General features: G+C 38.9%; 1 protein-coding gene and 1 pseudogene across 4 annotated transcripts in view; both read right to left on the bottom strand.

Moving 5' to 3' along the window:
* The window catches only part of PAAF1 (proteasomal ATPase associated factor 1), a 44033-nt gene that overhangs the window by 25417 nt on the left and 4102 nt on the right, over nucleotides 1-14514 (bottom strand). For all 4 annotated transcript variants that reach the window (XR_009344535.1, XR_009344533.1, XM_059132997.1 and 1 more), the window contains exon 4: nucleotides 10659-10748. Coding sequence is in view for 2 of the 4 variants with exons in the window: in XM_059132997.1 (XP_058988980.1) it covers nucleotides 10659-10748 (90 nt within the window). In the remaining 2 variants the exon portion in view is untranslated. The remainder of the gene's footprint in view (nucleotides 1-10658; nucleotides 10749-14514) is intronic.
* LOC131807571 (TP53-regulated inhibitor of apoptosis 1-like) lies at nucleotides 2886-6263 on the bottom strand (annotated as a pseudogene).

Below are 14514 nucleotides of genomic sequence, written 5' to 3' on the forward strand. Positions count from 1 at the left end.
GATCATCAATTAACTTTTCAATTCTGTCTGGCTCCCCAACTACATGACAAGTTGAGCAATGTCCAGCACTTTTTTTCTGGGGAGGGGGGAAGATTTTATTTTTAAGTAATCTCACACACAATGCAGGGCTCAAACTTACAACCCCAAGATCAAGAGTTGTGTGCTCTGCCAACTGAGCCCAGCCAGGAGCCCCTGTCCAGCACTTTCGTAACACAGCCACAGACTATGTACATGGTAACTAACTCAACAAACACCAACGGACAGTAGTCTGGTAATAAGAATGAAGTACCTTAACAACATTAGGTAGGTGAGTAAAGCCAGCTGACCCATATCAGTAAGAGCAACTACTGTCCCCATTTGCAGGGCCCCAGAAACAAGACATTTAAACACTTCCCTACTCATGCTGAAATAGATTTAATCCTTAAAGCAACATAGCTCAAACTCTTTCCTGACTCAGGTGCTACCTATTCAACTGCTAGCTTTACAGTGGTCACCTCAAACCCAACCAAGTTCAAAACAGGACTCTCATTCCCGCCAGCTTCATACCAAAACAACTACTTGACCTGAACCAGTAAATGGCACTATAATTTACCCAACTCTTTGGAAAATTCTGGAATGATCCCAACTCCTCATTTTCACTCACATTTCACACCGAAGTCATTAGCAAATCCTGTCTGGTCCTACACCCGAAGAATGTAGGCGCTACACAACAGTTTTATTCACTACTATAGCCCCAGCACCCAGAGTACCTGGATTACAGGAGGCGATTAATGGATAAGTCATGGGGTGCCTGGGTGGCTCAGTGGGTTAAGCCTCTGCCTTCGCCTCAGGTCATGGTCTCAGACTCCTGGGATCGAGCCCCAGGTCGGGCTCTCTGCTCAGCAGGGAGCCTGCGTCCCCCTCTTTCTCTGCCTGCCTCTCTGCCTACTCGTGATCTCTCTGTCAAATAAATAAATAAAATCTTTAAAACAAAATGGATAAGTCACCTAATAATGAACTCAAATAAGAGGAAAGGAGAATATAAAATCGAAAAAGGGCACAATTAGGGCGCCTGGGTGGCTCAGTCGGTTAAGCATCTGCCTTTGGCTCAGGTCATGATCCCAGGGAATCAAGGCCTGTGTCAGGCTCCCTGCTCAGCAAGGAGTCTACCTCTCCCTCTGCCCCTCCTACCTATTTATGCTCTCTCTTGCTCTCTCTCTCTCATAAATAAAATCTCTAAAAAATAAAAAAGGCACAATTAATCATTTTTTTAAAATGACCTACTTCTCTCAACTACACTCAAATAAAAATAAGTAAATTTGGGGCACCTGGCCGGATCTTGATAGAGCATGTGACTCAGGGTTGTGAGTTCAAGCTCCATACTGGGCACAGAGCTTCCTTTCAAAAAAATTAATTTAATTTAATTTTAAAATATTGTATGGACATTGGGCAGGATATGTGCTATGGTGAGTGCTGCAAAGTATGTAAGCCTGACGATTCACAGACCTGTATCCCTGGGGCAAATAATATATTATATGTTAATAAAAAATAAAAATCAATAAAAATAAAAATATAAATGTTGTATGTTATATGTATTATATACTGTATTTTTTTTTTTTAAGATTTAATTTATTTATTTGACAGAGAGAGAGAGATCACAAGTAGGCAGAGAGAGAGGGGGAAGCAGGCTCCCTGCTGAGCAGAGAGCCCGATGTGGGGCTTGATCCTAGGACCCCGGGATCATGACCTGAGCCGAAGACAGAGGCTTAACCCACTGAGCCACCCAGGTGCCCCTATATACTGTATTCTTAAAGTAAGATGGAGAAAAGAAAAAAAAAATGACCTATTTCTCAAAAGGTTATCCCAATTCTGCCAAAAAGTTTATCACTTCCTCCCTAGAAGTCTTCAGCACTATGTTCATATATTGTAGTGGTTGTCAACCAGGGGCAACTTAGCTCATCACATCAGGTGATGTCTGTAAACATTTTTAGTTGTTATAATTAGGGAATAGTCCCCTACAATAAAGAATTACCCAGCTCAAAATGTCAGCAGTACCATGGCTGAGAAACTTTGATATATTCTATTGTATCTCTCAGTTAATACACTGTCCCTGGAGGGGGCAGATATATTGTTACCTTATCTATTTTATATATCTTTGGCGTCTTAGTTCCTAGATCTAAAAAGTAATTAAATCTCAACTATCCAGTTCTTCCAAAGTAATAGAACACTGAAGAGTAGATTATAGGTCATACCAGCTATCTCCTTTCTCCAAACTTTTATTAAAGTAGAAAGGAAACTAATATTTATTGAAAAGCTATTATATTCCAGACACGTAACTCACTACTCTCATATAATACCCTCAAAAATCTATTAAGATAGGTATTTCTATTTTTCAGTTGAGAAATCTAAAGTGGTTTTTTTTTTTTGAGAAATCTAAAGTTTAAGAAGTGATTAAGTAATATCCTCAAGGTGACACAACAGAGCAGGACGCAAACCTAGGTCAGAGTTTAAAGCTAGAGATCCATTTCTTAGTTCCAGCAAAAAAACAGATCAATGGGATGATCCTAATTATTGGATAAGTATGACAATTCAAGAGAGGGAGATATATGGGCGCCTGGGTGGCTCAGTGGGTTAAGCCGCTGCCTTCGGCTCGGGTCATGATCTCAGGGTCCTGGGATCGAGTCCCGCGTCGGGCTCTCTGCTCGGCAGGGAGCCTGCTTCCCTCCCTCTCTCTCTCTGCCTGCCTCTCCATCTACTTGTGATTTCTCTCTGTCAAATAAATAAATAAAATCTTTAAAAAAAAAAAAAAAAAGATTTTATAAAAAAAAAAAAAAAAAAAAAAGAGAGGGAGATATGGATGGATTACTTTATAGTGTCTTGATATGCTAATCATTAAAAAAATAATAAAGCTGATCCCTACTTTAAACCAAGTAATGAAAATAAAGTTTGAAATGTAGAAAAATAAAACATAAAAATACAAAGAAAATACTATGTAATTTTAACACTTACTTACTTACTATGTTTCAGACAAAATTCTGTTTAAATCCTTGTAACAGCCCCATGAAATATACTTTTACCACTATTTTACAAATAAAGAATCTGTGACATAGAGGGTAAGTACCCTGGCCTAAGGTCACAGTTGAACCAAAATTCAAATCCAATGAGTTTATCACTAGAGTCTGTGCTCTTACCTATTATGATGTGCAATTATAAGTGAATATACATAGGGGCACCTGGGTGGCTCTGCCAGTTAAACAACTCTTGATTTCAGCTCCAGGCATGATTTCAGGGTTCTAAAACTGAGCCCCACATCAGGCTCCATGCTGGGCATGAAGCCTGCTTAGGATTCTCTCTCTCTCTCTCCCTCTCTCTGCCCCTCACCCACCTTTCTCCCTCTCTTAAAAAAAAAAAAGAACATAGGGACGCCTGGGTGGCTCAGTTGGTTAAGCAGCTGCCTGCAGCTCAGGTCATGATCCCAGTATCCTGGGATCGAGTCCCACATTGGGCTCCTTGCTCGGCAGGGAGCCTGCTTCTCCCTCTGCCTCTGCCTGCCATTCTGTCTGCCTTTGCTCGCTCTCTCTCTCTCTCTGATAAATAAATAAAATCTTCAAAAAAAAGAAGAACATAAATATAAAATCATGGACTACCCTAATTATTGGATAAGTATGACAATTCAAGAGAGGGAGATATGGATGGATTACTTTATAGTGTCAAAAGTAGTTACCATAAGGGACGCCAAAAGTAGTTACCATAAGGGAATAAATTGATGGGCTTTCTTACCCACAAATAGACCAAAATACACCCAGAATCTAGTGTATTACTATGTTCTCGTCACCTATCTGATCATATTTTTTCTCGTTAAAGTCTTTTTAAATTTTCATCATTACAGTTATATTCTATCTTTTCAATGTATTTTTCTTGAAATATCTTATTTATTTATTTGACAGACAGAGCTCACAAGTAGGCAGAGAGGCAGGGAGAGAGAGAAGAGGAAGCAGGTTCCCCGCTGAGCAGAGAGTCCGATGCGGGGGCTGAATCCCAGGACCTGGGGATCAGGATCTGAGAGGAAGGCTTTACACCACTGAGCCACCCAGGTGCCCCCAATGTATTTAATGTTATTTTTGTATATATATGAGTTTTTCTTTTTTTTTTTTAAACTAAATATTACAATTTATTCCATCTCCATGATTACAGACATTACAGGGCAGGGCAAGTACACAAGGCAAATAAAACAAACTCTTCTCCCATTTAACCAGATACAGCATTTTGACAGTTTTATGATAATACATGTTGGCTAATCAATTGACTTGGGATGAAAGCTGGCAACGGCAAATGTTTGTAAATTAGATCTTCCTCCATTGTTACTCCAAGGAACTTAATTCCTAAACTACACTATAAGCTCTGAAATGGTGTATACCGCAATATTCTTCACGCTTTCACATTTAATCAGAATCTGACACCTCTTCTTTTTTTTTTTTTTTTTTTATTTTTTTAAATTTATTTGACAGAGATCACAAGTAGGCAGAGAGGCAGGCAGAGAGAGGAGGAAACAGGCTTCCTGCTGAGCAGAGAGCCCAATGCGGGGCTCGATCCCAGGACCCTGGGATCATGACCTGAGCTGAAAGCAGAGGCTTTAATCCACTGAGCCACCCAGGCACCCCTGAATCTGACACCTCTTCTTAAGGTAGGGAATTCTTTTTTTTTTTTTTTTTAAATTTAAGATTTTATTTTATTTGTCAGAGAGAGAGAGGGAGAGAGAGCGAGCACAGGCAGACAGAATGGCAGGCAGAGACAAAGGGAGAAGCAGGCTCCCTGCCGAGCAAGGAGCCCAATGTGGGACTCGATCCCAGGATGCTGGGATCATGACCTGAGCCGAAGGCAGCTACCCAACCAACTGAGCCACCCAGGTGTCCCAAGGTAGGGAATTCTTTTTTTTTTTTTTTTTTTTTTTAAAGATTTTATTTATTTATCAGAGAGAGAGGGGGGGAGAGAGCGAGCACAGGCACACAGAATGGCAGGCAGAGGCAGAGGGAGAAGCAGGCTCCCTGCTGAGCAAGGAATCTTATTTATCTTATTTATTTATTTGACAGACAGAGCTCACAAGTAGGCAGAGAGGCAGGGAGAAAGAGAAGAGGAAGCAGGTTCCCCGCAGAGCAGAGAGTCCGATGCGGGGGCTGAATCCCAGAACCTGGGGATCAGGATCCCGCTGGGATCATGACCTGAGCTGAAGGCAGCCGCCCAACCAACTGAGCCACCCAAGCGTCCCCAAGGTAGGGAATTCTTAAAGCTGTCTTCCTCTTGGCTAACCCAGTCCACCAGCAATCTTAAAAATTATCATATAAAAATAAAATTGTTCTCCCAAGCATTGATTAAAATTGTTGTGCTGGGACCCCTTTTCAGAGCATTAGCTCCTTGAGAGAAAAGAGAGATCCTAACCAAATGCTTCCATGAATAACAACCTTAGTACAAGGTACCCAATGTCCTTCGCAGCAAAACTCAAGAAGTTAGGCCGCCCTGAACATCCTGACAAGTTTATCAGTATTTATATACAAAGGATATGTAAGTCTGATCCCAGACTAAGTACTGCAACATTAATCCTAAGAAATCATTCAGTTTCAGCACATGGAGTTCCTCCAAGATGCCAGAGCAAGTGAAAAATCACCTCAAAGCAAAGAGTGATGCATCTTTTACAAGTGAGAGGAAATCGAGGAGGAAAGAAAACTCCTCCCTCCTAAACTCCTCATCAAACCAATGGCTATTTTCACAGCTTTAATTGACAAAATCCAGTGTACTCATTTTCCTAACTGAAGGAGAGACTCATTTTCAAGGTGACTGTCAAGGTCAAGAAGAGCTTTCAGGGGGCACCTGGGTGGCTCAGTGGCTTAAACCACTGCCTTCGGCTCAGGCCATGATCTCAGGGTCCTGGGATCGAGCCCCACATCGGGCTCTCTGCTCAGCGGGGAGCCTGCTTCCTCCTCTCTCTCTCTCTCTCTCTGCCTGCCTCTCTGTCTGCCTCTCTGCCTACTTGTGATCTCTGTCAAATAAATAAATAAAATTAAAAAAAAAAAAAGAAGAGCTTTCAGGCCTTTCTTTGCATGGCCCATGAATTCCAATCCCTCAATGGGAGTCTCCTTCTCGTTTATTGCTCTCTAAACACACTGCTGATAGTGCCTGAAGAGGCCGGTGCATGGGCCTGAGGAGCTGTCCCCGCCCTTGAGGAACTTCTTGGCAAATCAGCAATTGAAGCACAGGTCCTTCTCCCACTCCATGTCAGTGCAGGCCTGCCCTATGCGCTATTCATGATAGCAGTGGTGACAGTTAAGTTTTTCTTTCTTTACAGTTTTGGGATATAATTTCTTCTAACAAATAGACCAAAATACACCCAGATTATAGTGTATTGCTCTGTTCTGTTCACCTGTCTGACTATATTTTCTTTTTCTTTTGGCTTTTAATTTTCATTTTTATAGTATATTCTAACATTTCATTGTATTTAACTTTATTTTTGTACATATGTAAGTTTTTCTTTCTTTACAATTTTGGAATATAGTTTTCTTTTTTCTTTTTTAATTTTATTTATTTGACAGACAGAGATCACAAATAGGTAGAGAGGCAGGCAGAGAGAGAGAGAGGAGGAAGCAGGCTCCCCGCTGAGCAGAGAGCCCGATCGATGTGGGACTCGATCCCAGAACCCTGAGATCATGACCTGAGCTGAAGGCAGAGGCTTAACCCACTGAGCCACCCAGGCGCCCGGAATATAGTTTTCTAACAAACAAGCAAAATACACACAGGATGCAGTACATTGCTCTATTCTGTTCACCTGTCTGATTGTATACTTTTAAAGAAAAAATTTTTTTTCCGTTTCAGGTCTCTGGGGTCTTTGTTGCCATATTACTATTTTGTTCTCTCACTCATCTGTTCTCTGAAGAGAATGACAAGATGGAAAATCTCACCTCAAGAAAGAGAACTAGAGGTAGTACTGACTGCCAGGGACCTAATCAGTACGGATGTGAGTAATATGTCAGAACTAGATTTCAAAATAACAATTATAAAGAGACAACTGACAGAATGGGAGAAGATATTTGCAAATGACATATCAGATAAAGGGCTAGTATCCAAAATTTATAAAGAACTTATCAAACTCAACACCCAAAGAATGATCCAGTCAAGAAATGGGCAGAAGATATGAACAGACATTTCTCCAAAGACATCTAAATGGCCAAAAGACACATGAAAAAATGCTCAACATCACTCGGCATCAAGGAAATACAAATTAAAATACAATGAGATAACCACTTCATACTGGTCAGAATGGCTAAAACTAACAAGTTAGGAAACAATTGATGTTGATGAGGATGCAAAGAAAGGGGAACTCTCTTTCACTGTTGGGGGGAATGCAAGCTGGTACAGCCACTCTGTAAAACAGCATGGGGTTTCCTCAGAAAGCTGAAAACAGAGTTACCCTATGACTCAGCAGTTGTATTGCTAGGTATTTATCCAAAGGATACAAAAATGTTGATTTGAAGGAGAACGTGCACCCCAATGTTTCTAAAAGCAATGTTCACAATAGCCAAACTATGGAAAGGGTCCAGATGTTCACAGACAGATGAATGGGTAAAGAAGATGTGGTATAGGGGCAACTGGGTGGCTCAGTGGGTTAAAGCGCCTCTGCCTTCAGCTCAGGTCATGATCTCAGGGTCCTGGTATCGAGCCACACATAGGGCTCTCTGCTCAGCAGGGAGCCTGCTTCCTCCAGCCTCCACCCGTCTCTCTGCCTACTTGTGATCTCTGTCAAATAAGTAAATAAAATCTTAAAAAAAAAAAAAAAAAGATGTGGTATATATACATAATGCAATACTACTCAGCCATCAAAAAATGAAATCTTGCCATCTGCAATGATGTGGATAGAACTAGAGGGTATTTTGCTAAGCGAAATAAATCAATCTGAGAAAGACAATTATCATATGATCTTATTCATATGTGGAATTTAAGAAGCAAAACAGAGGATTACAGGGGAAGAGAGTTAAAAATGAAACAAGATGAAACCAGAGAGGGAGACAAACCATAAGAGACCTTTAATTATAGGAAACAAACTAAGGGTTTCTCGAGAGGAGAGGAAGGGGGTATGGGGTAACTGGGTGATGAAAATTAAGGAGGGCACATGATGTAATGAGCACTGGGTGGTATGTAAGACTGATGAATCACTGAACTCTACCTCTGAAACTAATAGTACATTATATGTTAATTAACTGAATTTACATTTAAAAATTTTTTTAAAAGTATACACATTATTAAAATGTTTTAAAGTCAAAAAAGGAAGTTTCACCTTCTTGTAATAAAATATATTTCTTGTAATAACCTTTCTTGTAATAAACTATAAATCAAAAGGCACAATTCATAACTTGATTTCTTGAAAGCAAGGCAAATCTTTATTCACATTTACAAAGCAATCTAAGAGCAAAATTCACCTAGGATTTTTTTTTTAAAGATTTTATTTATTTATTTGATAGACAGGGATCACAAGTAGGCAGGGAAGCAGGCAGAAAGAGAGGAGGAAGCAGGGTTCCCACTGAGCAGAGAGCCCGACGTGGGGCTCGATCCTCATGACCCGAGCTGAAGGCAGAGGCTTTAACCCACTGAGCCACCCAGGCCCCCCTCACCTAGGATTTTAACAAGAAATCTTTTCCATAACAGTTTGCATTTATCTTGCCCACACATACTATTATAGTCATTATTTTTAAATTTATTTTAGAGATTTGTTGGTGGAGGGAGGGGAAGAGGGAGAGAGAGAATCTTAGCAGACTCCCTGCTGAGTCAGGAGCCGAGATGGGACTTGATCCCAAGACCCTGAGATGATGACCTGAGCTGAAATCATGAACCAGACGTTCAACTGACTGAGCCACCCATGTGCTTCTATTTTAGCTGTTTTTTAAAAAAATCTCTTCTTTATCAAGGCTTTCCAAAGCAACCATTTAGTTTTCAAAGACATAATCACTCTGTCTTTTCATTTTCGTATTACATTGGTTTACTGTATTTAATTAACAAAGTTTCAAAAACAATATAATTGATAATGTAACTTACCCTTAGTAAGCATTCAATTTAACCAGTAGTATCGCAGTATGTAGATCCCAGAGAAGAGCTTACAAGCCATGAATGTGCTGTGAGCATCAGTCAGTATGTTTTACACAGGAAAGGCAGGGCAATAATTAACTCCATAAATTAGTTAAGTGGAAGTCAGAACATACCAAAAGCCTTATAACTTGCACTTCCCATGACTCAGCAACTCTATTTTATAAATGTATTCTAATTTCTTCCTAACTTTGTGAATAAAGGGTTAGCCAAATCATCAAAGTATAAAATTAGGAAATCAAAAATACCTGAAAGTCCAGTAATATAAGATTGGAAAAATGAATTGTAGTAAATCATACAGTAGGAATACTATGCAGCTCTTAAAAGAATATGCAAAGGGGCACCTGGGTGGCTCAGTGGGTTAAGCCGCTGCCTTCAGCTCAGGTCATGATCTCAGGGTCCTGGGATTGAGCCTTTTCTCTCTGCCTGCCTCTCTGCCTACTTGTGATCGCTCTCTGTCAAATAAGTAATAAAATCTTTAAAAAAACAAAAAAAATTTTAAAAGATACTCTGGGGAAAAAAAAAGAATATGAAGAAAGATGACATGCAATGATGTACATATTATTAAGGAATAGAAATACAAGTTATAAAACAGTATATACTATAAAAACCTACTTTGCTAAAGTATTTAACGAAAAAAGGGCAAAGTGCCTGAGTGGCTTAGTTGGTTAAAGGTCTGACTTCAATATCGAGTCCCACATCAGGCTCCCTGCTCAGCGGGCAGTCAGCTTCTCCCTCCCTCTGCCCTTCCCCCTGCTCACACACACTCTCTCTCTCTTACGCTCTCTCTAATAAATAAATAAAATCTTTTAAAATAAAAGAAAGTAAAAAGATGAGAATTGAGTGAAATAATACATAAAGCTTCACATGGTGCAGACACATAGTAGCTATTACTACTATATTAATACAGCATTTGTAACAAAAGTTCACAATAGTTACTTTAGTTACTTTAGGTTGCAGAACGTGAGTGATTTTTCACCTTTTGATATTTCCTAAATTTTCATCACATAAACTATGTCTGTTTTATAAAAAGGATAAAAAATAGCCATTTTGTAAAATGTACTACACAATAAAATGGAAGGCTTTAAGATAATCAGTTTATCCAAATATTTCTCATTTATGCTTCAAAAAAGATCATGGTAGTAGAAAGGGCATTATCACAGAGACCTCTGAAAATTATTTCTCAATATGCTGTATTTGGAATTTTGATAAAACATCTCTGTCCTATAGGCAATGAGACAGAAATATAAACAATGGCAAATTACATAAACACAGCTTCTATCATTATCCAAAAGCCACTAAACAGCTCTGTTAAAACATAAATGAGTAAACCTCAGACAATTCTACTCTCTAAAATTGCCAGTGAGTGGATTTATATACATATTCTATGTGGACCCAAATACCAGTTTTGCCAAGCATCACACTTCAGCTATGGTACCTTAATACACAGTAAATGAAAGACACATTAATTATGAATATGTTTATAGCACTCATGCAGATGAAATGAAAAATTAACATGTCATTATATTCTCTCATTTTATCAAAATACTTACACTCTTTGAATGAATTCTGGAAAAAGTAGTGTATGGTGCCAAAAACTTTGAGGATGCATTTTCCTTCGGACAAGAAATATGAATGCTTTTCTAAATAGAGAGGGAAAGATGAAATTCATCAGTAAAGTTACTCCAATGGAATGAAAGGCTCTTAAAGAAAACAGTAGATGATAAGAAATTCTAACTTTTTCTAAAAAGATTTTATTATTCATTTATTTGACAGACAGAGATCACAAGTAGGCAGAAAGGCAGGCAGAGAGAGAGGAGGAAGCAGGTTCCCTGCTGAGCAGAGAGCCCGATGTGTAGCCTGATCCCAGGACCCTTCGATCATGATCTGAGCCGAAGGCAGAGGCTTAACCCACTGAGCTACCCAGGTGCCCTGGAAATTCTAACTTTTTAAATGTACCCTTTCTAATCCTCCTTTGCCAGCTCACAACACTACCACTCCCTTATAGATTAGCAGTCCTTTTACTGCAAAGGGCCGCAATGTAATTTGGTATTGTTTAGCTGCCCTTATCTTTTTAGAAGAAGTAAACTCCCACAGAAGATAAACCAACAGTAAGATATTAATATGAGAGCATTAATTTTTCAAAGAAAATCTAATATGAGTACTCTTAGTTAGCAGTGGGGCAAGGAATAGGATTAACAGATAGGAGAAAACATCACCAACCAGACTCTAAGTCTAGCACCTAAAAGACTAGTCTAAAAGCTAACTTACTGCCTACAGGAACTTGTTAAGACTACTTAAAAAATGTTAAGACTATTGACATCTATAGTTACCACAGAAAATTGGTATAAATTATGGTACACTTATACAATCTGTAGGCCCTGGTCAGGCTTGCAGTGCCCATTCCAACAGTTGATCCATGTTCATAGACTGCTCATCACCCCACAGCTGTATTAATTCCTCATGTGTTTTGCTAGTCATTATAACATATCTTTCAACTACTGTAGCAAGAAAACACTGGTGACATAGTTGAATGGTGACATTCAAATTATATCTAGAAAAAGATGTTAGGTTCAGATGATAGGACTTGCACAAGGCAGCCTTTGTAACCATTTAAGATTAAGTATGTTGGTGTTTCAAGGTAGCATGTGCAGAGTTATAAAAGGCTTAGTAAACCCTTCAGGGATTCTTGCAATATGAGTCCTTTACTCTAAATGGCTGAATACCAACACCACCACCTAAGTGTGTATCTCCCATAGTGAGGTGAGTAGAGTTACACTCGCCAAACAGCCCCAACCTGTTATCTCTTCTGCAGCAGTACTTCAAAGATTTTGGAAATTCTACTGAACAATGAAAATGTCTTCCAAAGTTAAGATTTTCTAAAACTCTTTCTAAGATTAATATATACATAGCAAACACAGGTCCTCACAGTTCTTTAGAAAGAACAATTTCAAAGTAGTAACATTCTCATCACTAAAAATCAAAATGCTCTTACAAGTCTTCTACTCATTTAAAAAGGCAATTAGAGGAGCGCCTGGGTGGCTCAGTGGGATAAGCCTCTGCCTTCAGCTCAGGTCATGATCTCAGGGTCCTGGGATCAAGTCCCACAGGGGACTGGGATCTGCCCAGCAGGGAGCCTGCTTCCCCCCAACTCTCTGCCTACTTGTGATCTCTCTGTCAAATAAATAAGTAAAATCTTTTTTTAAAAAGGCAATTAGAATATCTGTCTGTATAAATAGCACTTTCTTAGCCAGCATAGCCATATGTGGCTGCCTGCAGTCTTTTCATCAAATGAATTTTGCTTCTAACCCCATAAGAAAGCCCACACAGCTGCAAGAGAGTTGACCTGGATTTGGAATTGCCTCCTACACCCAAAACTAGAGTGTCAGCTAAACTCTCCGGGCTTAAATATTCCTACCAGCAAGGATTCAAAGAACTCCAAAAACTTAGTGTTCAGGCATTTATAAGAATTGTGGTTGTTCTCAGAAGACTTCATTTCTTTGGGACTAATTATGTGAAAGATTTCAAGAATTAGTAGTTTTCTCCTGCTTATCAATTGACCAAATCAACCTTTAATACATAAATAAACTATGGAGGAAGAGAAATATTGAACTACCTTCCAATATCAACAGTAGAGAATCATGCTGTTAATGAAAATATTGTAATGAAAAGCTGCAAGAGATATCAAAACATAAAATTCAGGGTGGGGGGGGGTTAGAGGAGGAGTGTGGGCATTCCACACTAAGATAAAATTCCAAGTCAAACATTTTTATCCTCCAGGTTTAGATATTTAAGCATAATCTACTGTTCAAGAGAACAATACAGCAACATCAAAGAGCAAAGTGACTCATGGCAATTAGAAAACAAATGAATGTTCAACCATAAGAATTTACTGTCTGACTCAGCAGGTACAAGACAGAAATTAGCAATAATGTTGGAAGAGATAAGGACTGTATGAGGGCCTAAGTGTGAAAGGAAGAAAGGAAGTCAGCACTGAAGCTATGGATGGATATGGGCAAAACACTTGGGAAAAATGTAGGCTTGCAAGGTAGTGTCCATACCTGGAAGTTTATAGAACTGGTTTCAATTCTGGTATACAGTCTAATTAGCTTTGATTATTAGGGTTAATTAATGTCTCTGAGTCTGTTTGGTTATATGCAAAATGGAAATTTAAAATGCCAATCCCACAGGATTGTTATGATGAACAACAACTCACTTTTGTAAGATTTTAGTTTTCATTCATATGCAGTCTCACTCCATGTTAATCAGTCTATAGGTAGCACATCTCCATTTTGTAAATGAGGAAACAGGCTCAGAAAACTAAGTTATTTGTCCAAAAATCATATTATTAGTGTCAGAGTTAACTAAAACTTGAACTCAGATCTTCTGACAGTTTCTACTATGCCATAGCTGTTTCTGAAAAACAAATGCAAAACATATATAATAACATATAGCCTATTAACTTGCACAAATTGGAATAAATTAACATTTAAAGTCTTATGTAAAAAACAAAGTATCATCCATTCTTATCAGTATACCTGAAATATTTCACAACTAAAAAAAATTTAATTACACATCTCACCAGAACATGGGTTCTGCAATACTTTGTTTGGCTATCTACTCACCTCAAAGACAATGAGAAAAACTACTATTTATGTAGGTCTTCATCAAGGCCTAGCCAGATACATTGTAAAGGCTATGCTGTCCAATATGGTAGATACTGGCCACAAGAGATAATTGAGCATTTGAAATACAGCCAGTGTATATGAAAACTGCATTTTTAAATTTTATTTAAAGTTTAATTTAAAAACTGATACTTGCCTCAGTTTTTGGAAAACTTTAAAAATATATCTGGAACTACCTGGGTATGTGAATTTATGTTCTCAACTCTAAATTTATATAACCTAAATACCTTTACTTGTTTCTTTTCTTTTCTTTTTTTTTAAAGATTTTATTTATTTATTTGACAGAGAGAGAAATCACAAGTAGGCAGAGAGTCAGGCAGAGAGAGAGGGGGAAGCAGGCTCCCTGCTGAGCAGAGCCCGATGCCAGGCTCCATCCCAGGACCCTGAGATCATGACCTGAGCCGAAGGCAGCGGCTTAATCCACTGAGCCACTCAGGTGCCCCTACTTATTTATTTTCAATAAAAAATTAGTCTGAATTGGGGGCGCCTGGGTGGCTCAGTGGTTTAAGCCGCTGCCTTCGGCTCAGGTCATGATCTCAGAGTCCTAGGATAGATTCCCGCATCGGGCTCTCTGCTGAGCAGAGAGCCTGCTTCCCTCTCTCTCTCTCTGCCTGCCTCTCCATCTACTTGTGATTTCTCTCTGTCAAATAAATAAATAAAATCTTTTAAAAAAATAAAAAATAAATAAAATAAATAAAAAAAAATTAGTCTGAATTGGGATGTG

The sequence above is a fragment of the Mustela lutreola genome, chromosome 1 (assembly GCF_030435805.1).
Source record: "Mustela lutreola isolate mMusLut2 chromosome 1, mMusLut2.pri, whole genome shotgun sequence".
Classification (NCBI taxonomy): Eukaryota; Metazoa; Chordata; class Mammalia; order Carnivora; family Mustelidae; genus Mustela; species Mustela lutreola.